General features: G+C 35.3%; 1 protein-coding gene across 4 annotated transcripts in view; it reads right to left on the bottom strand.

The window, feature by feature from the left end:
• EFL1 (elongation factor like GTPase 1) overlaps positions 1–27065 on the bottom strand; it is a 152647-nt gene that overhangs the window by 124347 nt on the left and 1235 nt on the right. For 3 of the 4 annotated variants that reach the window (XM_084640811.1, XM_084640812.1, XM_084640813.1), the window contains exons 2-12: positions 26954–27056; positions 25328–25395; positions 25092–25176; positions 19768–19901; positions 18939–19076; positions 17775–17989; positions 13362–13485; positions 12234–12310; positions 11956–12092; positions 10146–10268; positions 6894–6993 (exon numbers count right to left, since the gene is read on the bottom strand). In XM_084640811.1, coding sequence (XP_084496937.1) covers positions 6894–6993; positions 10146–10268; positions 11956–12092; positions 12234–12310; positions 13362–13485; positions 17775–17989; positions 18939–19076; positions 19768–19901; positions 25092–25176; positions 25328–25395; positions 26954–27044 — 1292 coding nt within the window. In that variant the 5' untranslated portion in view covers positions 27045–27056. The remainder of the gene's footprint in view (positions 1–6893; positions 6994–10145; positions 10269–11955; positions 12093–12233; positions 12311–13361; positions 13486–17774; positions 17990–18938; positions 19077–19767; positions 19902–25091; positions 25177–25327; positions 25396–26953; positions 27057–27065) is intronic. The other variant, XM_084640814.1, reaches the window with a different exon arrangement.

The raw sequence follows: 27065 nt of genomic DNA, 5'->3' as shown, positions 1-27065 counted from the left end.
TACTTTTGTACGATGCTTTAAGCTACTCCTTTGTAATCTCACAAATACTCAAAGAGATCCAAATTTCACCCATTAATGCAAACTGTACCTTCAATCAGTTCCATATGTTTTAGTTGAACTCAAATGTAGCATGTTTCCATACAAATGAAGAATGTATTTCAAATCAAACACATTAAATAGGTTTTTTCCTTTTCTGAGACCATATTTTACTTTGTTAATTACATAAGTAGGTGTCATTCCCAAATGTTGGCCTGTAATTCTGACAGGATGTTCAACTGAATAGTTTCAGTGTTCACTGTTACAGATTACTTAAATAAGGTTCAGTGCAAACCACAAATGCAATCCAGGAACAGATCAGCTCAGAGCAATAATTGTAGCTGCACTACAAGGCACAGAGCACTTTAAATGCAAGTGTCAATTTACCTGCAAGAAGATGGTGAGTTTTCACACACTTTAGAACTTTATAAATGTTCACTTCTTTTGATTAAATACATTCGCAATGTTGTTCATTGAAGTGTAGCAAATTGTAACTGTTTATATTTCTTTAAATATAATCTTTAGGGAATATCAGACAGGAAAGTGAGTGCATTAACAGTTGAAGTATACACCAACCTGTTGATTTAAGACATGCAAACAAGCAGCTAGCAGAAAATGAGGCAATCATCATAGTAATTTCATAGAGAACTGTTGGGGAAGTGCCAATTTAATGGTGATATCTAGGGAAAAATGCCGATTTCATGCAGATGGAGCAGAAAGTATCTTTGATATCATTCAGAGGAAAGTGGTAGGGATATTATGGGATCCATACCACCTGCAATAGTCATAAAAAAGGCAGAACCCCTATAGCTTTTATGTGACTAGTATATGTGTTCTGTAGGTAAAACTAATCAGTTCAAGATAAATGGAGCTTTGGAACTTTTGTATATTTTAATCCCAAATTAGGTGGATAATACCTACTAACCAGGTATAGCCTGGGTAGATTCCAAGCATTTTCCATCTTGCACTAATGGCTTAACAGCAGAAGAACTATTTGTTTCAATAGTAAGAGATTAACATATTTCTGATTACAAACATATTTAATCTTATCATTGAACAGTGTGAAGGTAGAAGACATTAGTTGTTAATTTCACAACCTTTCAGCAACCTTTCACAACCTTTCAGATAAAGGCTTCTAGTAGCAGACTCAGAAGAGGGAATTTTAACCAAAATCCTCCCCCACCCCTGACCTCCATTACAAAACATGTTTATACAGGACTTAGTAATACTTAGTAATACCTACTTTTTAATTACTCAATTTCTAAAATACTCTACTAGAGTAAAACGGGCGAGGTCCTCTTTCAATGTTTTTTCTACCTAGAAGGCAGGACACATCACAAGGATGAAGTTCTTCGGTTTTGTGAACTCATCCTCTCGCTACTGAATATCTCATGAAAATGCATTTTAAATCTAAATATGATATGGATTTTATTTACTCATATTTGTGGTACTTGAGGTTTATCAAATTAGAAGATTTCAAGTCAACAGAATACTACGTCTGAGCTACTTCTCACATGAAACTGAAGGGTTGGTTAGTGAATTTCAATTTTATGTATATAACATGAAAAATTATGTAATGCTCTCCTTATACTTCAGGTTTATGAAATTAGTATTCAGTACTAATTTCTTGGCACTGAGACTCTAATCTGGTTTATGATGGGGAGTTCACAAGCTAAAAAATGAAGCAGGTAATGAAAAAAAAAAAAAAAAAAAAAAAAGCAGTGGTTGGCCCAGAAAACAGTTTCATGAATGAATGTAATGTGACTTTAAAAAAACCCATGAGGTTACAAAATTAGACAAGTCTACTTTGTGAGACAGATGCCTAGTAGGTAACCTACATTGACAGTGACCTTCCACAATGCAATAATATTTTCACTCTGATGAACTACTGTTTTCTTCTTCTTCTTCTCTACTAGGCACAAACATGCTTTTCTTCAGTTTCATGGCTTCTTATCGGTCATCCACCTACCCTTTACTATAGTAAAAAATTTCTGCGGCCCAAACAAGAAAAAATGTCCAACCATTCATGTATGTTCGAATAGCCATATTCCTCTCATAAAGAAGGGTCCGCCTCCTCTCTCCTCTCCTTCTTGCCTTTTTAAGAATTTAGGACTGAATATTATAGAGCAGACTTATGACAAAAGCTGAGCCAAGAATAATCATCACTTTTATGCCCAAGTCATGCCAAGTTGTAGAACAAAGCACATTTACCTTGAAGTTCTAAACTACTAAATGCAGTTGTTTATGACAGATATGCAGGCAAAATACAGTAGATGCTCATCTCCCAGACCTGACACCTTTTTTTCCAGTTGCTGATTTTACAGCAAAGAAAAAAATAGGAAGTGTCATCCCAGAAAGCAATTCAGGGCAATTACATGTCACTAGCTGTGGACAACTGGTTGTTCACTTACAATACACTATCAATAGGTTCCTTAACAGGCTGAGCCTCTCCACGGACTAACCTGCCACGTCCATTGCTAATTCCCAGATTCAAAATTTAATTATCTCCTATTCTGAAATTATACAGAATTTATAGGAGTAGGAATATTCTGTTATATGAGAACCCAACAGTCATGAAAAAAAAATACAATTTTTTGCTTTGAAGTTTACCCACACAGGACAAAGCCATCACAAAGTGTTGAGCAGGGAACAAACCTTCCTTGGAAGGGAGATGGACACCCAAATTAGTCTAATCTATTTCCAGCCTGTATAAATCCTGTTCTAATTTATTTAGTTTCTTCAATTTATTATTTCAGTTTGGTTTTGTTATTATAACTAATGCCCTAACAGATTAACTTTAATGCTTATTTCTAGATATTAATTTTTATTTAAAAGATCTAAAAGTATTTCCCCATCCCCGTTTCTTCCTATTGTTGAGCAAGACCCTGTCCTCTTCATGTTAATCACTCCCCGTCTGCACAGGATGGGAAGGTTAACCACCCTGAAGCACTGTTGTACCCCAAACCCAGAAGAGCCTTCTCCACCTGGTACTGGAGTTAGTACAGGGAGCAGGGAATTAGAGACTGGGCCAGGAGACAGGCCAGGAGGAAAAGCGGATGGCAAGAGATTGCAAATTGTCTCCCCTCCACCCTCTACAGAACTTATGCACATAACCCTTCCCCCACTCTGGGGAACTGTCATGGCCACAGAAGAAACTGTGTGCACTGTGGCCAAGTTAAGATAGCTGGAGCAACTTTCTGGAATTCTTGATCTTGCAGTTAGTACTGCCTTACAGCTATTTTTGCTGTTAACTATGTATATAGAACACAATGACTGCTGTAATTACAAACACACTTTCAAATCTCTCTCTGCAAAATTAATTTTTTTTTAATAAGGACCATACTTTGCTTCACTGAGGTATTTTTTCTCTTAAAAAAATGAATCGCATATATTTGTGGATTGTTTAGGAATTGTTTAGCTTTAAACTCGAAGACTAAATACAAAAGAATTTATAATTGGCTAAGTCACTGACTTTCATAATGGCATTCAGTGTTTAATCAGATCATTATTTCAATGTGAAATTAATAGAACTGTCTAATCACTAAACCTCTATGGTTTTGATAATGAGAAGAAGTCTTGGCAAAAACAAAAGTGTAATTTAACGATACTATTCAATTATCAACCAAGTTAAACACTTTAATTGGCTCGTTAAAGCTAATCATCTATTAAAATACTTTGGATGTGAATATGAAAACATGAGGCATTAAGTATTTTAAATGTATTGAAAATGCGGGGAACACTTTTTTTTAAATCTTCACAATCATGAATATATCTAAAGTCTTCCAGGAAGAAGTCAATTACAACTAACACCTGATTTTGATGAAAGTTCTGAAACCTTAACTTTTGATGAAATAATCCAGATACCAAAAAAAGATTAGATCAGAGGGTTTCTGCACCAATAATACATTACTTAAAAACTGCCAGATAGATGCAGGTTTCTCCAGATTTATGGAAGTAGCTTACTCAGCACAGATGCATTGTTAGAGGTTTTTCAAAGCAGGTCAGTGATACTCAGAACTATGGATTTATGTTTCAAAATACCTACCAGAGTGGAAAAGCGTAATCCTATTTGTGACTACATGTATTCAACTAATACTAGCAGAATTTATTCAACTGAAGAGAAAATGCAACAAACATTAAAATTTTGCAAATATATTTTGCACGTAAGTGCAATTTTCACAAACTACAGTCAGTCATGCATGTCATCATGTTACAAATCATTCATTAAAAGGCAGATGGGTTTGTTTTGGAAACATGACTTTTTAAAAAAAAATACATATCCTAAAGAATAAAAAGTTGGATACAAGTGTCTACAAATATCTGAAACATGTAAAGCATCAAGGAGGGAGATGAATGGCTAAGGAGGGTAAAACAGACAAAAGAAAACGTAGGCCGAATACCCAGGGAGAATGGGGGTAGGAGGTTAAGAGTGAATTCTAATGAGCAGTGGAAGAAGTAAGGGGAAGAAGAACATAGATGAATGCTGGCGTCTGAGGAATCCATTAGCTTTGCAAAGTCAATATCAAACGCAATCTGTTTTTTAGGAGCCCAGATTCCACTTAGAGCATAGGACTGACAATTATTACCATGTAATTTTGGCCAGAAATTTGAAATTAAAACTAGCTTATTAAGGTTTTAGCCTTTTGTGATCCGCTTGCGTAAAAGCTGACAGCATTTGTCTGAAACACCCCCATTTCGTAAACAGGTTTTGATCCTGCTGTGAAAGTGGGCTCTTCTTTCTAATTATTCCACTCAGATATTGGAGTAGCACAATTGGCTCATTAGGGAGAAAATATCTAAGGTTTGGACTCTACATAGTGTGTGGGCTATATTTGTAAAGCAGGCTGAGAAAGGTGCCTTCTCATGGAATGGAAGAAAAAATAGCCACAATGAATGTTAATTAAAAGTTAAGACTAAGAAGACGACAAAGTTGGTAAATTACATCACAGATATGAAAAAAACATACACTAGATATGATTTGTACCATATGAAATAATAAACAGAACAGCACCATCTAGTGTTCAAATTCATTCTCCATAAATCCAATGCATCATTCCCATTTGTGAATGACTATTCAAATCGACATAATCTAAAGGAAAATACTTTATAAGCATAATAACTGAAAAAACAGAAGAAGCTAATAGCATAGCTCTCTTTGCACATCACCAGCCAATAATTCATTTTAAAAATGTAGTCAAACATCTCATCTCAAACTTGTTTCAGAAAATGTATCTATTTTCAGGAAAGGAAATATATCTGTGTGCTGGAAAGGGAAGATTTTATATTGCCTTCATCTGGAGGTTATTTTGGCAATTAAGCATTTGAGTTCTCGAAAAATCAACTGTGTAATCAGTTTAAATGTAATTGTGCTAATTGGTATTCTCACAACCAAAATTACAGCTTAAAACCAAGTATTTTTTTCTTACAAAATTCCGAAACTCTCAGCAGTCGATCATAAACAAATCTTTTTGGCATAATATCCAGGTAACTATATTAAATCTATAGCTATATTAAGTCTAAAGCTGAATGGAATATATTAAAATGATCATTCAAATACTATATATTACAACTGTGATGTTTCGCATTTCACAATGTTAGAAATGCAAAACACATTTAGAAATAGTTAACCTTATGATCAAACCGAAGTTTTTAGGGCCTCCTTGAAAAATAAATATGACAAGAGAAAAATGGTTTGCTTAATTCACTGCTATTATACCTCTTTTTTTAGGCTGGATAGGGCAAAAAATGAAAATGTAGAGATTGTAAATTACAAAACTGTGTACTGAATTCTTTATCAGTGTTTACAAATGAACATGTGGAGAAAATAAAAATATTTAATTAAAGAATTACAAAACTGTGGTTACACAAACAATTTCATTGCCAATTCAGACTCAAATGCAGATTTAAAATAATCTCCAACTAGGAAAATATACCATAAAACATTCAGAAAATATAAAAAGACTTAAAATGTTGTCTAGAAGATTTTGTTAGATCACAATATAAAGGAAAGAAAATTCATGTGAGATTTTAGCATCAATGAATTGTCTGTGTGTAAAAACTATAGAGATAGTAGTCCTAATTTTCAAACATTAAATATGGCAATAAGCCACACCAAATTCCATTAAGTAAGCAAGTTTCAGCATATGAAGACTAAGTGAAACAGTAATAGGCAAAGATCTAATATAGTAAGAAGACAAATATTTTCTTAAATGCTTTTCCACATCTATATTCATTCATTCTGAAAAAAGCAGTCCTAGTATTCACAATGATACAGATGTGAAGAGGCTACTTAATAGAGTTGTAAACTATTTAAAATGCCCTAGAGATTTACAGAGATTAAAGGTTACAACTAATCCCATTATTATGAATGTCTCAAGGAAATGTAGTTCCTCTTAATAGAATCTGATAAATTATTTGAGTCCGTTTCATCTAAAGCACTCCACTGTCACAACAAAAGGGTGTCAGAGAAACATGTTACCAGTGATCTTTGAATAATAATGAGCAATATAGGTATCATGATGGGCTTTTGAGTAATAATGTTGTTTTCCAAATAATAAGAGTGCTTTTTAGATTTTGACAAAAGATTTAAATTAATCTTCAATTAATCTTCAACATGTACACTAAATTTTCAAAATGAAACATGAAGCAAAAGAGTCAGTCTTAAATTTATTTAGTGCTCCTTCTCCTTGTTTAAACCACTTGATATTATTTCAAAGAATAATTAATAACTTCCTTACACCAAAAGTAATCTATCAAAACTTTCATTATAACTTAGTTACACTGGAGTGATGGAACCTTAGTTGGAGGTGTCTAGTGTTATCAACGTGGATGATGGCCGAGTGGCACATTTTTCTTACCTTGGTTTGTTGCGTGGTAATGTTTTAGCGTCAATTGCAAACATTTTGGAAACAAAGACAATGACAGGGGCTGTGTCTTCACTGCTGCATTTCATGAACACTAAACAAATGTGAAAGGAAATGATGACGCAATTTTCCAAAACTGTGGATAAAGATGTCTATTTTTTTTATACATACTTTTTCTTTCTGTTTTGTATAGAACATGTCAAAGGGTAAATTAACAGGAGCAGGGGACACTGATTTAGCATTAATATTCAATAAGTTTGCTTATACCTTCAAGTCTGTTCCACAACATGAAATCAGAAGGGGAGAAAATCTGTGAAAATGAAAATTCTGAGTAATGGATGACAAGTTACACTCAAATAAAATGAAATAATCTTAAAATATCAAAATAACATTTAGGACGTTGGTTTAGATTAGACTGAAAAAGAAGGCACAATTTAACAGTAGAATGCTGAACCATCTAGCGTACTGTCTCAAGTTCTTTTATTTCTTTCAAAAGTAAGGCCATGGTCCTCCAAGTAGCTATAAATGAACTGGATGTCAGTGTCTGCATGAATCTCCACTGATTTTAATGGGAGTCCAGCAAACATGGAGCTCCTTGCAGGATGACTGACCTAAAACCTCAATACGAGGTGTTTGTATGTTATTTCCCTCTTTTCAAATTCTGTACTTTTGAGACCATTGTAAATGAGTTCCATGACACTACAACTGCCTTTACGTTTATTTTTGTACATCTCTGAGCACATTTTGTATATCTACAATAATTTTTCTTTAACTGGTAAAAAACAATGTCAAATGGTAAACAAAATAACAAATTCCTCTGACCAACTTATAAACATGGAAAACTAACTCTTCTCTTGACCTGATATAGTCAGAAAACACCCTGTAAATTATTTGGCCAAACAACCTACAGGACTATTACTATGAAGCAATAAGACACTCACTAAAATAGCTAGGAATACAATTGTATTTTCATAACTGAAAACAATCAAGAGACATAACAAGGAGGAGATTTCCTCTGATTAACTTTTATTGCCATAATTTTCAATGTGGCTTATGGAGGTCAATATATTTGATTGTCTTGCTTCATTAAGGAATGCGTTAAACAGTTCCCACTAGTTGAGAAAACAAAACCGAAGGACTGTCAATTGGACAATGATAAGCTCCATCCCCATGGAGTTCTCTCATCCCTTGAAGTTCTTTCAAACATAATGTCTTCACTATAGAAATGAAGTTATGTAAATATTTTGGTAGCCAATGTTCAGATATATACTTTGAGCCGTTATTAGCATTTTAAACATATATCTCCCCTCTATTGTTAGTTCTCCTGGAATACTTCCTAAAGCCGAACAGAGGGGATCTTTTTTATTAAATTGTATTACAATCGTATTCTGTAATAAACATGGGTCCAATGCAAATCAAACTTTTCACACAATCCAAAAATGTGTGGTTTCCTATTTGATTATATCCTTTCCTACAGAAAGCTGAAAAATCTGATTACATTTTCTTTAGGATTACTAGAATGTAGGGGGAAAATAAGATGTTTTCTATTAAAAACCTAGAACTGACAACTATTAACTGATCAAATGTTCTCCTATACAGATAAGTCATAACTATTCTTAATAGACATCTGCAACACTCAGTACAAAAAAGGCTTCCCCATTCAAATGCCAGAATTAATTTCTACACTATTTTTAAAATAAATAATGAAGCATTTTCTCAATAATAAATCCATATGTAATCATGGTTTAAATTCTTAATGCTATCTTCAAGCTTTCTACGATGAAGTTACTGCCTGTACAGACTCAACGGAACAGCTTTCTTTGTTATGAACAACAGTTTCCCATGGAAATAGGTGAACATGAGCCTGCTAGACTACCTTTCCACACATTGCTAGGGTACGCCAGACTAATTTGTTCTAACACAGAATGAAAGGTTATTTAAAGACACAGCCAATTCAACTGAACATGATTTTTACACTATGATAACATCAGATGGGCATAGCTGATCAATACACCTATAAACATCAGATCCAAGTTTAAACGTTGTGACAAAGTTCCTCCTCTGCCTTGGTGGGTTCTGCGCTTATTGGCGGATTTGCTCACCTCAGAGGTTCACGGCAGCCCTCAGTTTGGCCACTTTCGTGGCTCAAAACTGCCATTCACTCAGTTAGCCTCATCACTTGCCAGCATGGGGAAAAGAAAAAAGAACAATCCCAGCAGTCTCTGCTGATCCACCTAGTGGATCGGGGAACAGGCCAGAGACCTTCCCTTCTGGTGGAACCCACAGTCCAGGTCAACTCCTCTGGTATCAACTAGGGAGTTGGTTGGATGGAGGGATGGGGGGAACCCGGACCTGCCCTCTACTCTGCATTCCAGTCCAGGGCCCTGTGGATTGCAGTTGTCTACAGTGGCGCCTGTAACACCTGTGTGACAGCTATAACTCCCTGGGCTACTTCCCCATGGCCTCCTCTCAACACCTTCTTTATTCTCACCACAGGACCTTCCTCCTGATGCCTTATAATGCTTGTACCTCTCAGTCTTCCAGGAGTATGCCTTCTCACTCTCAGCTTCTTGTGCCTCTTGCTCCCAGCTCCTCGCACGCACCCCACAAACTGAAGCGAGCTCCTTTTTAAACCCAGGTGCCCTGATTAGCCTGCCTGTCTTAATTGATTCTAGTAGCTTCTTGATTGGCCACAGGTGTTCTAATCAGACTGTCTGCCTTAATTGTTTCTGGAAAGTTCCTGATTGTTCTGGAACCTTCCCTGTTACCTTATCCAGGGAAAAGGGACCTACTTAACCTGGGGCTAATATATCTGCTTTCTATCACTTTCCTGTAGCCATCTGGCCTGACCCCATCACAACACCTAGTGACTATATATGTAACTTGGTATAGCAGTCAATTCCCTCTCCATTACATTTGCATTTAGTTCTAGACAACAGGAGACAATGCTTACCTCCTACCCTTCTCTCAAAACCCTGTACACATAATTTCAAGCCATCAATATATTGTATTTGCAACCTGAGGGGGTCGAAAAGCCATGCAATACACAAGGTCTCAAAAACATACTGAACAATAAAATAAGACGCCTAATACTCTAGCACAGCAATCAAAGATCTGGTGAACGACAGCATGTACACTAAATGACAGTGGCAAAGCAGAGGTTATACAGATACTTAAAGACAGATATGGTGAGTGCATTTAAAAAAAAACTGACATTTTCAAGCTGTTGAGAGAACATTTACTTACCCTTTTTCAGTTCTTGAGTTTCTGGGGGTAGAGAATCAAAAGTTCTAGCTCCAACACACATCAACTTCTCTACCCTCTCAACAGTAATATCAAGAGGACTGGGAAGTTTACTACACACCATAGCTAAAGCACATTGTTAAGGATGTACAGAAACTTCATATACGGTTCTTTATTAACTAGAAATTAGGTATATGCGTCAGATATTGTATTTATCAAAAATGTTACCATTTGTGTGCACCAACTGCCAATGTAGTAATCCTTCAAAAAAAGACTTTTTAAAATATATATATTTATGATCAAATAAACTACAAAATAGAAGCATATTGTAAGCCCATCCGACCTCAAAAAACTTCATAACATTATTTCTTTCAAATGTACGCATACATGCAGGAACACCAAGATGGTGGAAATCAGAGATTAAGTACTTTTATGTCACTGAATATTAGAACAGAGAAAATAGGTCAATCAGTATACTTATTTGGATAGTATAAACTGCTTTAAATTTAAATCTCAATCATTTTATCAATAAGGGAAACAGACTGAAAACATAACAGGTAAGATTTTTTTAAATTCATTAGGACTATATCAGCAAACATCAGATTACAAAGGAACAAAACCACTTCCAGTGGTGACAAAATAGAATTGAAACTAGAATTGATACGGAGTGTAACCCTGGTGAGAAGATGAATCAGAAATGGAAGACATGCAGGGAAAGATGACTCCATGCAGAGAGATGCCATGTTCACATGCCTCACTAACTAGTCCACAACAGATACAGAATTTAGAAAAATTTTATATGGATAATTAATGGACAAGACCTACAAAGTGACTTGACAAAAATGCAGCTTACTAGAAAAAAGTAACAGGAAAAGAAAGAATTAAAAGGGTATTGAACTGATAAAGTAGACTAAATTATTAGATGAAACTAACAGGAATTTATTGCAGTCCCAAGACATCCTCCCTTGCCAACAGAATAACCACTGAAACAAGTTCTTGGAAGACTGGAGCAACTTTTGACATCAGTAAGTCCTCCCAGCATCAGAAAGCAAAAGTGTTTAACTTGCAAAATATGGCTAAACATGATCTCTTTTTGGAAAAAAATGACTTTTTTTTTTTTTTAACATAAACACCAGCTTGATTAACTTATTAGCTTCTTTTCAAATAATTATAGTCAACTGTTCGATATACAGTGGGCACCCTTACAAACTATTTCCCAGTGTGCAGTGATTCTGGTACAAATCATATTCCATGTTGTGATAGGTGCAGGAAAACTATCTGGGCCCATTAAACAAAGAGTTAACTACAGTGCAGTTTCCTTCTCCCCTTGTGCAGGTGCTCAAGAGAAAAACTATAAAGAACAGCTATCTTGGAAGAAGGGGATGGGAGGGAGAATGCCTTCAACTACATTTTTATAATCACATATATTAGTTCAGGGGTTCTCAGACTGGTGGTCAGGACCCCTCAGTGGGTTGTGAGGTTATTACATGGGGGGGGGGTCACGAGCTATCAGCCTCCACCCCAAACCCCGCTTTGCATCCAGCATTTATAATGGTGTTAAATATATAAAAACAGTGTTTTTAATTTACAAGGGGGATCGCACTCAGAGGCTTGCTATCTGAAAGGGGTCACCAGTACAAAAGTCTGAGAACCACTATACTAGTTAAAAAGACAAAGATGTACAAAACTAGATTTCTAGGTGATACCTTTTTTTAAAAAAACATTTCACACAAATTATACAAAAATACATAGGTAACCCTTTGAAGTCTAAGAACTGCTGGTAAAAACCAAATAGCTTTTTTCTTAAGGATACAGAGCACTGCCTGGGATATGGGTAACCATTGACTGCAAATGGCATTGAGATGAACTTTAGGATCCGCATGATGTGACTCACGTGCACCAATTTTCAATCCCAAAGAGGTGACAATTTTGTCTATTTTCTCTTTGTCTCTATGGAAAAAAACAGCAGCAGAATGACGTGTCACAAGCATCTACAGTATTTGACTGTGATAATCAGAATATTTCAAGAATCTTCATCTCTGCAAAAAGCATGTGAAAAGGATTCAAAGAGAACATTGGGACTTCTCCTACCTTTTCAGAACAGCTTCATATAGACTCCAGATGTTGTCCAACACCAATTGCACGAACAGAGGTTTCTTTCCTTTTGACTAGAAGAGCACACACAGTATTTAGGAGCTTGAATAAACATTACATAGCCGATAGCTTAGCATTGATCAGTTTCACAATGAATAGGTCTGTATGATTAAACTACAAACCTCCATAAGCAGTGTTTAAAACTAGTCATATTAGATGAAATCTGTTGTTAATCTGTCTGTATATAAAGTGAGGTTAATCAACAGCCCTAATCAAATTTGGATGGAGTAAATTATTGGACCACATGCCATCAAAAAAGTCAAAGGACAAAAGGTTTAATTTTTAACAAGAGAGACTTATCAATACTGATCATGCCTGTCCTGAGTCTGGTTATACTTAATAAGTATTAATTCTCACTTCTACAGACAGAAGAAAAACTATGTTAAATGAAGAGGGAGAGAAACTGCTCTGCTCTCCCAGGTTTAATAGTGGTTTAATACTTCATACAAGAGAACTAAAGATTCCCAGCCATGGTCTTCATAGGCTAAAAATACCATATTCACTCCATGAAGCAATGGAGTGACTAATGAGGCAATAATCTCTAATCTGGGAGGGTACATTTATGATGCTTTCCTGGAGCAAAACTGCTCTAAAGCTGGAAGACTCCACAAATAGCATAGAACTGCCTTAGTGGCTCCTACACACCCTTCCTCTCCTACCAGCTCTCATCTTTCATTATAGAAGCATAGCTAGCATCTCTGTACCCTGATGCCTGGCTGCTGGTATGCCCTGTATGTTGGGCATAGAAATGAGGCATGTAGGAGGGGTTATGCTGGCTCTAAGATATCTGAGGGTTCCTTTGTGCAAGAATAATCCCTCCAATAGCCAGATTCACCACCAATCTCCTGAGGCAAAGCCGCCCCAATGAATGAGAGGCTATTACTTCTATTTATGCAATATGAATTTTAAAAAATATTGATGGCAGAATTTTCATGCCATACTGTGAGGAATGGAATTAGAGACTATTACCCATGGATATTTGACAGAAAACCTTTTATTTGTTGGAAAGAAATTATAAAAGGTCAACAAGGAGCTTCAAAGTAACATGTATCCCAGCAATATTACCTGGTCACCCTTCATTATCTTCTTTGCCTTTGCATTTAGATAATAATCTCCCCACAAGGTCTTCAAAAGTACTCCATGTTTGATTCCAATCTTTTGGCTATACAGTTTTGCAAAATGCTCAATGCTAAAAGAAAGAAAAATCTATCTTGATACAAATTGGTATGCACAACATTACACTTATCAATGTAAGCCTGTGTCAACTTATGTGATATTCATATCTAAGTAGTCTTGCATCCCTATTTTACCCCCACAGTTTCTACTGTTTTCTCTTTAGTTCAGGACACTTAATTTTAAAAATAACAATATTTAAACATACATCTGTATTAGTTTGATTTTTTTTTTTTTTTTTTTACATAAAGGCCAACTTGAAGTCTGAATCTGTATCCTAACTAAAGTAACTGATGTTTGTATAATGTCTTGCAACGTGACAGGACACAACATAAATTATTATTCATATTAAGTCAGGAATTTCAAATTCATTCTGCGGAGAGGACCATGTTGTTTTTTAATTAGGTCCGTGACCAGAATCGCAAACTTAAAACCTAAAGCCACGTGAGGATTATGATATGCTACTGATTATTTTTATATATACACAAAAAAAGAAAGAACGCGTATCCACAGCTCCCCGTGACTTTGCCAACATTTATAGATACAATTTAACAAATCTATTAGCTGCTTTAACTACTCCAAAAATTTCTCCCAACTCCCATACACAACTATATCAAGGGAAAAAGAAAGAACTAAATAAAAACCCTAACACCTGCATAATGGTTCCTCACATGGTTTCAACAGCAAGGGAGAATAAATGGGCTTTACAGTGGACGCTGAAAGACAACAAATGCAGGCTATTTCAGACCAAGGGAAGAGAGTGAGTTCTAAAACCCCCTTGCTGAGAACACTACCAGCAATTCCCTTTCTTTTATTTTGTGAAGTCTCCAGCTTGGGCTCCTCTGCTTATCGGGACTGCAGAGGAGTAATATCTCTGCAGTACAGTAATATCAAAAGGGAATAGAGGCACTCTTTCAGACAGGTAGATCTTAAGATATTAGCCCTAAATGGCCTAACTCCCACCCAGAAATCAATGAATAGCTACTACAGATCATAGATCACCTGAGTAATATACTCACAGGAAGATCTATGTAAATCTTGTTAAGCTGTGTCAGCCATAAAACGAAAACATCTCTCTTTAAGTATAGATTTCATGATCATATGTTCTTCAATATCGCTTTTGGCACTTATGGAATATGCTTCCAAATTTTTAAAATACACACTACTATTGTACTGTCTGACCATACTAAAAATACATTCATGGAAAAAGGCCAAAAGCAAAGTATGTTATATTTTATAAAATAAATCTTTTTACATGACACTTTTGGCAGTTTTTCTTGGTATTTATATGACTTAATTATCCAGTATATTCAAACAAGAAGGATATATCTATTTTGAGTCAAACAAGTCTTGCTAATTGACTTCTAATTTGATTCACTGTGCACCAAAAAGCTATCTTTTCAATCCAAAAAGATTTCTCTTTGAACAGTAAGAAGGGAGATAGAAATAATCATTGTAAAACATTTCATTTCTACATATTGTAGTTTGTACATTATCCCTTGTAAAGAGAGGAAATAAAAGTGAGATTTTATACAGAGAGGAGACACAGACAAATGTATACAGGTGTATAAAATTAGACCAATGATATTTGTACCACACTGGTACCTGATAATCTATCTTCGGAACCTGTAAAAGCTTCTAGTTAGGACTTCACACTCCTAACAAAAGACATTAATAACCTGTCCAAGCCAGCAACATATAAGTTATGCCTATAAAAAAATTTCAAAAATGTACCTTTTTCAGCAGCTTACCCTAAGGCTTTGGAAGGGAAAAAACCCTCATGATTTGTTGTATGTCAGTGACTGCTGTATATAGATTTACTGCATCCTTTCAACACCTGGACTTGATGAGAAAAGCAGATGAACCATTCACTGCACTGGATCTGGCTAATACTATATAATGACTTCATTTATTCTACCATGAAAATATGGAATCTCCTTAGGAATCGTACCACAAAACACTATAACAGTCAGAACCTGCCTTGATTAAGGCAAATGCTTCATTGATCCACATTTCACCAGATGGTCATGCTGGCAGCCTGGACAGATCCTCCTGAGATTAATTAAGAAGAAAATGCTCCTTTTTTCATTTAAAGGAAATTCTACCACTGCCATCACTAAACCAGACCATGCCAGCTACTAAGAAAGAAAGAAAGAGAAAGAAAGAAAGAAAGAAAGAAAGAAAGAAAGGAGAAAAAGAGAAAGAAAGAAAGAAAAAGGAATGGTCCCTTGGACCAAACAGTTTTCATCCAACTTTAGCAAAAACAGGAAAGCATTTTTCTGATGACAGAAAAATGACAGAATAAGCAGCATGAGGAAACTACTATAAACACCACCATCACTGTTCTGTTTAAGCTGTAGGACACTGTATACTTCGGAGAACAGGGTAACAGAAGCTATTCTATTACTTATATATAGATGCAAGAATGAAAAAAGTTGACTTAAGTCAAATAGGATTCCAACAGAAGACTCATGAGCTCCTGGAGTGCTCCCTTGGCTGAAATAATGTCCTGTACACGGAGAACCCAAAATAATTCACTAAGAATTTCAAGTCTTAAAACCGAAGGAAAAAGCTTCTACATTTTAGTAATCCATCAAATTAACCTGTGGGGAATTTTAACATTGAGTTGTATTATCTTTTTGTAAACAAACTTGGGCCTATTTTCAAACTTTTTCTTATGTCTGTATTGTACTGCCATATTATAATCAAAAAGCTTCTCTATCCTCTCTAGCACACCAAGGTATCAAATGCACAAATGAGCTCAGGTCATATTCTTAAATCCTTCTACCATGGGAAGCTTAAACAACAATAAATCAGTTTGTGATTATTTATTTAGATTTCAGTCTTTCAAAAGCTTCACATCCGAAGCTCTGGGCACCCCAGCTTAAATTTTAAACACACAAGAACCAGCCCACAGCAGATACAAAGTAAACATTAAAGTAAAAACAGACCAACACAACTCCCTACCTTACCACACTTAATTTAATCACCAGTCACGTGACCAATAAAGCTTAAAAACCCATCAAACTTTCTACTAGACAGAAATACTATTTTGTTACAGCTACATATCAAACATTAACTGATTTGAAATAAAGCACACACACACAAAAAACCACGATACACAAAACCGGTGTCCGAGAAAAAATAATTTGAGCTCATTATGAATTGCAGCTCCAATCTCAATCAGTGCCCCTTTCAACTACTTCCATCCAATTTAGCCTTAAAAATTCCCACATAAATGATTGTTATGAACACTTTTCCCTCAAAGTCAAATAAACTTTATTCTACACCATTCTCTGTGTGTGAATCAAGCCTACATCAAGAACGATATAGGACAAGTGCTCCCTGAAAGTATAACAGGGAGTTTTCACCAGTGTCAAACTCTCAAGACTGAGGTCCTCCCATATTCTTTTCATCTAGCTCTTTGTGTTAGAAAAATAAATAGATTTTCTGACATGTTTGCATACAAACCATCTGCAAAGGAACTATTAGGGGAACAGAAGTGACAAAAAAAGAAGTTAGCCAATCAGACCATGTATAGCATCGCTTTTACCAAAAAGTATTACATTCACCCAACATTTATGAACAAGATATATTTAACTTTTTTTTTAAATAAACAGATTTTAATTTTGTCAAATCAACAATAAAAAATATAAAATTTGAACCTAAATTAATGGGTTGTATCCCTTTAAGTACATGTTAAAGACAAAGACAAGCACTCCACCTTGTGGTAAACAATCAGAATGTTTACAAATCTTTATTACGACCCACCTACCCTTTCTGAAACAAAAAGCTAAAAACAGACACTTAAGAACGTAAGCAAAGAAATTCAAAAAACATATGCCCTTAACAACACACTATGAAATATGGAATTCTAGATTTCTTATGATTTAATGTAATATCTCTGCCACCACTGTGTATCTGATTTACAAATATCTGCTGAAATACAAAAAAAAAAAACTTCATAGAAGGTCACAAGAAAACAAATATGAAATTTGTGTGCATGCAGAAACCTAAAAGAAAGACAGCAACTAAACATCATAGTATAAGAAAATATTTTTTGAAGAACATAAAATCCTCGAAACTGTAACTGTTAAGAACCAAAATAGTGATTTATTTCAAGGTCACGAATTGAAACTTTGGAAAAAAAAAACTATTCAGCTTTCACATGCCATTGGATGTACAGGAAAATGCAAAATGGTTACCTCTAAAAAGTATTTAGACCAGTTCAAAAGATTTTCCAGCTGCCTTAGTATTAAATATGGTAAATGACACTTTAATGAAATCCTACACTTATTTACTTACCCAAAGCCCCAACCATCAATTGCACTGGCAAATACCACATTCCCCAGGTCTGGCGAGAAATAAAGATGTGAATCATCAGTATCTTCCAAGCCAGCACTCCAGTCATAAACTTGATCTCCATGTATAGAATCTGAATTCCCTTGAGTTTCTGTTTCTTTCTCAGCTCTTTCTTCTAAGACTTTAGAGGTGAAAAGAGCTCCAGTGATTGCATTAACCTAGGAACCATACGTAAAACCACAGAAAATTATAGTTAGTGCTCTAAAACACTGCAACCAACCTGTGAAATCTTTTCACAAAGAAGATTTCAATTATCTAATCATATGACTGTTGCTTAAACATCCAAAGGCAGTTCGCTTAAGCTTAGCAAAAAAGTTTATATATAGACATTGTGGATGAAATCCTGGTCCCACTGAAGTCAATGGGAGTTGTCCCATTGAATTCAGTGGGACCAGGATTTCACCCCATGTCTGTAATACTTCACAAATCATATCTAGTCTTAATGGGATTTAGTGATTTAGTTCTCGGCTTTAAAAAAAAAGTATCCTTTTTCACAATGAGAAATGGTGAATTATTATTTCCAATATGTAAAATAAATAAAAACAGAAAGGAAGATATGACATATAAGGAAATAGCTGTAAATACAGTTATCTCAAACCATTAATGAGAAATCAATTTATAATTAAATATTTAAAGATGACTATTTAACAATTCCAACCCCAAATCAGGCAGTCAGTATTTTTGAGATTATAAATATAGTCTTATTTCAGCCTCCAAAAAACTCAAAATACACAGTAAATAGGGGTTTTAAAAATAGTATTATATCGATCAAATCTCTGAGATATGCCATTAACACTGTTAGTATGCCTCCTGCTGACTTGTAGAGAAGAACTCAATATTCTTTTCAGAGCTGTGTACATTATAAATGCCCAGAAAGATAAAGAGGAATAGGTATTAAATAATCATACGTATTCTTAAAAAGGTTTAATTAAAATAGACAACAATGCATGACTATCAGAAGGTAGGGAAAACTGGTTATCTCACACTACAGTTTGCACTGTTTCTAGTCCAAATAAAAAGGGCAGAAAGTGGCAATTAGAGCATTGAGAAAAAGGGGAAAAAACTACAAAAGGTGTTCTCTTAGTGTTACACTGTAAAGCCTCATACCTGTTCTAAGATATTCTTAAGGTGAGAATATGCTTCCTGAGGAGTTAACTTGAGCTCCACTATCAAACGATCAATTTTATTAATCACCAAGACTGGACGGATATTTTCTAGCCATGCCTGTCGCAGAACTGCTTGAGTCTAGCAGGGGAAAGAAAGTGTTAAAAAAGGCAGGAAAGAGTTAAGGAAACCCTAACATCACAAAATTAATACTTACAATGTTAAAGAAAAAGCCACTAAGTTTAGAAGCAAAATTTAAATAAATACATTATCGACTTCTGGTTCTAAACATCTGTGGATTGTATCCCAAAATACATGGAGTTAGTTATTACAGAATTATGCCATAGTAAGCATTTTCATAGCAATGTAAATTTTAAAAACATTTCTTACAAAAAAACCTTATAATCATAGGAGAATAAATATACTAGAGATATTCTTTTATTTTGGACAATTTTGCTCTTTAAATACACTAAAATAAGAAAAATATGTAACCTTTAAAAAAAAACCACTCTATACTCCCCTTTATTTTTATCTCTTCTGTGCAATAATATTCCATTGCCAGTGAGAGCACGTACTTGTATCTCCAACACCAAGGCAACAGTATCTCAACCACATATTCATGAACACATTCTATGGTTAATCTCTCAATCACTCAGCAGTAAATCAGACTTCATATGCAATACACAATTTATTAAAAGAGAGTAGCATTTTACAGAAATTCTGACCGTTGGTTTGTATGTCTCTTCTGTTTAATGTATTTAAGACAGCTAAACAGTAACATTTTTGTCTAGTCTCATCTCCATCCTTTCTCAATCATTTTTTAAAATCTCACCTGTGGACAGACTCCTTCCACAGCATCCAGCACTATGATACAACCATCACAGAGTCGGACAGCAGTTGATACTTCTGAAGAGAAATCCACATGCCCTGGGGAGTCTATTAGATTAATGAGATACTCCTGATCACCTAGAATCAAACAATTTACTTTTAAATACACAAAGTGACTGCTATAAAAGTTTCTATGTTCCTTACTTAGCTATAGACATTAATATTAGCAAGGACACCAGGAGCCTGATTGTCAAACATATTTAGACAACTAATGTAGATGGTGGAATTTTCAAAAGTGCCTAAGCAGGTTAGGAACTCAACTCCCAACGACTCCTGCTTAGGTACTTTTGCAAACCACAATTGGTGCCTAGTTACATCTTTAGGCACTAAGTACCTTTGAAAATCTGGCCCCACCTAGCTCAGGAGAAAGCATACCAATTTTGGAATGCCAATAGCCAAATCGCCAAACAACCATATTAACATCTGTGTTTAAAAGACACTAACAGTTGCTCACCATGAAAGTCAACCCTTTACTCTTAAAAGATAAATTGTTGAAGTATCACTTAAGATAGAAGCTACATTTTTTAAAACAATTTTCATTATCTGCATTACTAGCATATATCTTTAGATTATTTAAAAATGGAAGAATTTTTTAAATCTACTGTCATTTGTTCATTTTTGCACTCTACTCATCTTAGAAATGACAATATGGTCGACTACATTTCAATTTCTAATTTTCATGTATAGTCACAAAATTAAAATGCGTCTGCAAACACTGGAGGGGAATGTTTCTATAATAATAGTTGAAAGAAGTTTTCCTCAAGCTTAAAGAAAACATTTGCATGATGCTGTTAGACTTTATTTTTACAAAATTTAGATTTCATTCACTATTGAAAGTTGCCCTTTAAAAATATATACCTGAACACTGAACAACTTCCATACCTAGCCACCCAAATTTTTATTTCAGATATAGTAATATATTTAATATTGTAATACCTTCCTTTAATAAAGTCTGAAAGAAAACAAATATAGAATATAGCAGAATATTCTAACCAGTTACAGCAGTTTTCATTTCTAATATGCCTACTAGGTAGAAAAAAGAAATAAAGACTTATGACATCTAATCCAATCCCCCCATTAGCATAGGTTTGTTCACCACTAGTGTTTTGTCCAACTTCATTTTACACATCACAAGTGAAAAGCTTCTAACACTAACCTTGGGAGGATAAGTCTTCTCTACTACAACTCCTAGGAGATTATCACACAGCCTAACAGATCTCCCAGTCAGGACATTTACCCTGATACAAATGGTGCACTTAACTTGAGCTAGAAAGAATGTTTTTAATTGAGGACTTGTGAACCCTTTCCCCACTCCATTCTACTGCTGTTGGATGGGACAAGTGGAGGAGAAAGATGTGTTTGCCCAAGAGCTGCAGTTGTGTTGAAAGAGAAAATACACTCAAAAGCAAAAATATACACAAGACAAATCAGGACCACCAAAAAATAAATATTTAAAACAAAAAAAAAAACAAATCTACATTTGTAAATAAGAAATCCAAACCACACTCATCAGCAAATAACTAATGCCTAAACAACCAAGAAAAATTCACACTCTAAAACAGTGGCTCCAGCATAAGATGCGTCTCTGAAGACAACATCCAAGTATGCAACAAAATTAGTTATGCAATACTCCTTAATAAGCCAAGAGAGACTAACAACAGCCCCAACACCACTTAAACAAGATGTGCTAGCCAAGAATCTTCATCATGCCTTGATAAGTCAAAAAAATTCGGTTTATGTATCACTTTTACTCCTGAACAATGTTTATTGCACTTTGAAAAAATAAACATAATTAGTTTCAGTGGCTTTTAGCTGTTTATTCTTTACATACTATGACTTAATTATAGGAATTTCCTAACCAGTTCTTTAGCTTGGCCAAAATTGTAGAAATGTGTTTAGGACAGAACAGACAGCATATTTAAGAACATGTTTTGATAAAAAGTGATGCATATTAACTATTATTGCATTAAATTATAATTAATGGAACAAAAATTATTCTCTGTAACTGAGTCAAGACAGTAGGTACTGCAGCATGTAAAGATAAAACACAGGAAGCTATCACTAATGGGGATAAGCTTCACTCATGATATCCCAAATTCAGAAGTGAATTTTCCTTATTGAAAATTGTTGTTTTTTAAGTAACTTTAAAAAAGACAAGTCTGAGCCAGAACCCTAAATGTTCAAATACTATAAAACACCATAAAATTACCAACAAGATTTCCAAATTCTGCAGCAGGCTAGCACCAAATTCGTATATTCTTCTTCATTAGTTTTGTGGAGTTAGACACATTGAGATTCTTTAAATTTCATATGAAACTCTAATCTTAAAGCTGGTTTTGTGTAACAGATCCACAAAGTCTCACAATGCTCAAACCAACTGTCACAGGACAGTTGGCCCTCTAAGGGGAATTAAGCCCTCCCCACCTGAGATTGATCGGCTACCTCCCAACTAATATTGATATCACTATAATCCAATGATTATAAAAGCCAACTAGTGGATTAGGTGAGTAGGGGAGCTGCTGGAAGTAAATGGGTCCCCTATGGCTAACCCTAGAGCTGGGATGACAGAGACAAGAAGAAAGGCCTCTGGACTCCTGAAGCCTGCTTTGGGCAGGGAAATAGCTTCATGAGTTTTAGGATAAAGAATAAAGCTATGCCCAGAAGGAAGAGCCTGAACAGATTGTGGGCATGGCATTAGTCCTTCCTGGGCTGGGGGAAACACGCCAGGAGCCTCACACCAACATACATGGAAATGTATTTTAATTCTTTCATGGCTATTCTTTTCAAAATGGACAATCTAAGCACAAGTGAGCCAATTCCCCAACACCTTAACCAAATGGTTAAACTGAAACCAGGAAGATGAAGAAAGAATAATCACAGTCTGGAAGTTCTCTGGTTGTCATTCACAAATAAGTAAATAAACAGTCTCCCACTTTCCCCAGAAAAGTTGTCTTGTTTTACAGAGACACCAGTAAATGCCTCATGGAGACACTGAAAGCTTAGTTTAAAACTGCTCCCTAACTGAATAGGAAATTAAAGTGGAGAGTTCAACATTTCTATTTTCAAAATGTCACAAATACTAATGAAAAAGATGCATGCAGTTTTATAAAAATCTAACCAATTCTGTGTTAAAGAAGCAATAAAAGAATTAATCTAAATGTCAGCACAAAAGCTAAAGAGCATAAAGATAGTGGAAAAAAATTAAAAGCAAGGCAATGCTATTCAAGCATAAAGCTAGCCATGTCTTCCAATGCTTGTATACCCCACATTGCCCTCAACTACTTTATAATCACAATGTAACTAAAACGGAAAGGCTTACATACATTATTAGTGCCCATGTGTTTATTTTATCTCTCAAAGTTAGCTCTACTATATCAGCCTGGTAGAAATCTACTCTGCCCAATCGCTCCCATACTTAAAGATGGGGGGAGAGAAAGAAGAAAGGGCACTCGGGCAAACTTAGCTTATCCAAACCTACAACTAACATTGTGGCAAACAGACATCCTGAAATAAGAGTATAGCAGACTCTAATTAGGACTGTGTGCAATTATTACAGAACTAGTCAGATGTACTTAGAGAAGTGGTCAAAAGAAGATGGTGTTCATTGATGCCATTGTTTCAGGACCGAGGACTAGAAAAATAAAAATAGGAACATTTGGACTTAAAGTAACAAGACATCAAAACCAAAATATACAGGGAACAAATATGGAAGATAATGAACAGTTGATCATCCTACAATGTAGTATTTTTAAAAGAAAATACAAAATACAGGTTTGTACAAAAATTCACCCCACACACTTACAAAGGCGAACTTTAACAAATCCCACTTCTTACATTTTCCCATCATCATTTCCATTCCAGGAGACAAAGGAAAATAATGTAACTGTAATGAATAATATCTAAAAACAGCATGGAGAGGGTAAGGGAAAGTTCAAATATTAGCAAACTCAGAGCAACAGCAGGTATTTGGGTCTCATCCAATGACGTTCCTATTGCTCTCAAGAGTCAGCAGTTGGGAAATGTGTGGTTAGTTTCATGTATTATCAATGTGGGCAAAACTTTTTTGAGTAACTTCTTCTATATCAATAGACATAGGCATGTTTTTACTACAAAAAACAAGCATTTCTCTCTCTGATGCTAAGATATCAGCATCACTTACTCAGCACAGGTGACCATTTACTAAGTTTAGTGAAATAAAATCTAATTATCCAATCTGGGAAAATTCTGTATATCCATCAAATAGTACTAATGTTGCATTTGCCTACGATCATTCTATCAAGAAGTTAATTGTTCTAAATTGTGGCCAAGTTATTTAAAAAACTGATGTTATTTCTGAGTTCGGCAATCTTAGATAAATAAAAATGCTAATTAAAAACTATTTCTGTGCGTATGATGGACAGTTTCCACAACTTTGGGAGCAGAGACTGAACCATCCTCCCCATCAGTTCCACCTCTAAAATAAAAGGTAGCATGAAAACTGAAGTTCCAGGCATCCACAGAACATTTACACTAGAGGTAGAAACTTCCCAAATACTGTTCCAATCAACATGCTTCCACCATGTAGGAGTGAAAGGACACTTCATTTCCACATGATTCTTCTTGGAATACTCAGCAGAGAAAGGTTTCAGAGTAGCAGCCGTATTAGTCTGTATTTCGCTGTAGCTCACGAAAGCTTATGCTCAAATAAATTTGTTAGTCTCTAAGGTGCCACAAGTACTCCTTTTCTTTCAGCAGAGCAAAGATTTCGACTTTAAAGGGGATTTAAGTGATGAACACTTAACCAGTTTTCAAAAAATTTATGCTACGTGTTACATATTTGCATACAGTGGCCATTTTTGCATGAAGAGCTATAGAAAAAAAGATCCTTTCCTCCACAATTCACTTGTAAAGCAGACTCCAAGATGAAGAAAGATATGCTGCACAATGTTCATACGATGTTATCACTCATAAATGTCTACATCTGACTCATTTAGGCCTTGATCCTCCAAAGACTTTCTCACATCCTGAACTTTAAGCACAAGTGGGTCCCACTGAATTCATGAATGCATGTGCACCACACAGAAGTAAAACTGTGGTTATGTTTTTTAATTAGAATGATTAAAAACACAAGGTTGCAAAATGTAAATCTCTGCAGAACCAAGGCCTAAGGGACAGATCCAGGAGTTAACTGCAGGAAAAAACTTGAAAGTGATAATTAATAGAAGGAAAAGCAAAGCAAAAAAAAAATCTCAGTAGTCTGTACATTTTTGTGCAGCCTCTCTACCTTACCTTTTGCAAAGTGCAGTGATATAGCACTAGATTTCATAGTAATTCCTCGGATCTGCTCATCTTCTCTACTGTCTAGATATCTCAGCTAAAATAAAAGACCACAAAAAGAGGTGATAAATTTGTACACAGATATTTCCCTAAGCTATTCTTTTAAATGTGAAAGGGTATGTCTGGAAGAAAATTTGTAGGAACTCTCAAAAATGACACTAATTAATTATATTAGATTATAACTGTACCTTTCCTGCCAATCGATTGGAGATTATTCCATTGCTAGATATCAGACAGTCAGCTAGAGTGGTTTTGCCTTTAAAGAAAAATAAGTGACTTTGTTTAAATACACACACACCAATGGGTTATCAAACTTGATATTGTTACAACCTAGTAACTATCAACAGGCACACAGGTTTCTTTAAAAAAATTAATAAAAATGCTTTATTAAAAACCAGTTATGGTTACTCAATATCACCTACATCTGCCTCTGACAAGATATGCCTCTCATCTCCATCTCCACAAAAAACATGCAACCTTAACTGTGACCAAAAGAATATGTTGAAGAAGAAACAACAACAACAAAAACCCAACCATAACTCCTCATTACAACATGGAAATAAAGATTAACCACTACTATTAAACAATAACCTCCCAAAACAATAAACACTATTTCAAATTATTTCCACTTAAACAGCAAAATATTTCTTCCATTAATCATCCAGCACAACACAATTAAAAAAAAAAAATCAAACTAAAAAAACACTATATAGACACCTACCATTTACTACAACACACTACCAATTAAACATTCTAAACAATAAAAAAATATTAATTTCTAACCATCCCACATGATCAAAGTTCCATGTTTTACGTAGAAGCCATAGGAAAAGACAACTTAGGTGGGCAGTGAAAGCAAGATAGGTAAATTCACAGTTTTCGGCTTAACTAGGGATTTCCTGGCTTTTATATGGTTGTGTTGGTCATATGTGCACTTGAGTAATGTTAACCAATTTTAAACAAAGTTCTTCATTTTCTGGAACATATATATCATTTAATGTGTGCATGCACATACACAACCTAGTCCCATGTACACACACGTTTTGATTACTTTTATTACAATGTGGCTTGGGAGGGTTTTTTTTTTCTCTATAGCCTACTCCCCACATTTAAAAGCCACATATTGTAGCAGCCCTCCCATGCCCATTAATGCCACCCTGCCTTGCCACAAAAATGCAAGGCAGTTAGTCTATACCAAGGGAAGAAAGGGACTTTTCAGATTTCAATGTACGCTGATCCAGTGAGTGAAGAGACATCACTTGACTGCATTATACTTTCCCTTTCATTTTTTCCCCCCCAAATAGTATGGATGAGCACAGTTTTCACAAGTAATGCCACTGCTCACTAGTGCGGTGTGAGGCTGGGGGGCAATTTATACCACCTTTCACCAGGGATCAGTGCTGCACCCTACAGCAGATTCACACTCCACTAAAGGTTTAAGTTACAGCCAGAGTTCCACAGCCAGCTATGTAAGGGGGAGGGGGAATATGAATAACATATCACCCAGCAGTTGTTGAGATGCTCCGTTATTGGCCATTACTGTCCACTTTAAGGGCTATATTGTCAACCACCCCCACCAACACCACAGAACATTGATTGCAAGGGTGCCTTCTAGGAGGACTTCTCACTATCAGTGGCCCTGTGCCTAGGGTCAAATCAGCCCTGAACTGAACCCATGAATTTAAACACATGAGAAATCAATGGTTTGAAACACTTATCTTCAGCAAAATGACAGAAATATTCTTTTACAATTTAATCTGAACACATAAGAACATATCTCTAAATGACTGCTTATAGCAAAAAGTCCCTCTTACCATGGTCCACATGAGCCAGTATACAGATATTCCTGATACTGGCAGGCTTTTTCTGGAGTCCAATCATCTTCTCCAAACTAGAGAGAACCATGATTACCTATTTCTGTGAATA

Source organism: Lepidochelys olivacea (assembly GCF_965140295.1).
Source record: "Lepidochelys olivacea isolate rLepOli2 genome assembly, chromosome: 10".
In the NCBI taxonomy this organism is placed as follows: Eukaryota; Metazoa; Chordata; order Testudines; family Cheloniidae; genus Lepidochelys; species Lepidochelys olivacea.
The sequence above is the reverse complement of the archived record's forward strand: the minus strand, read 5'-3'. Positions and strand labels throughout refer to the sequence as shown.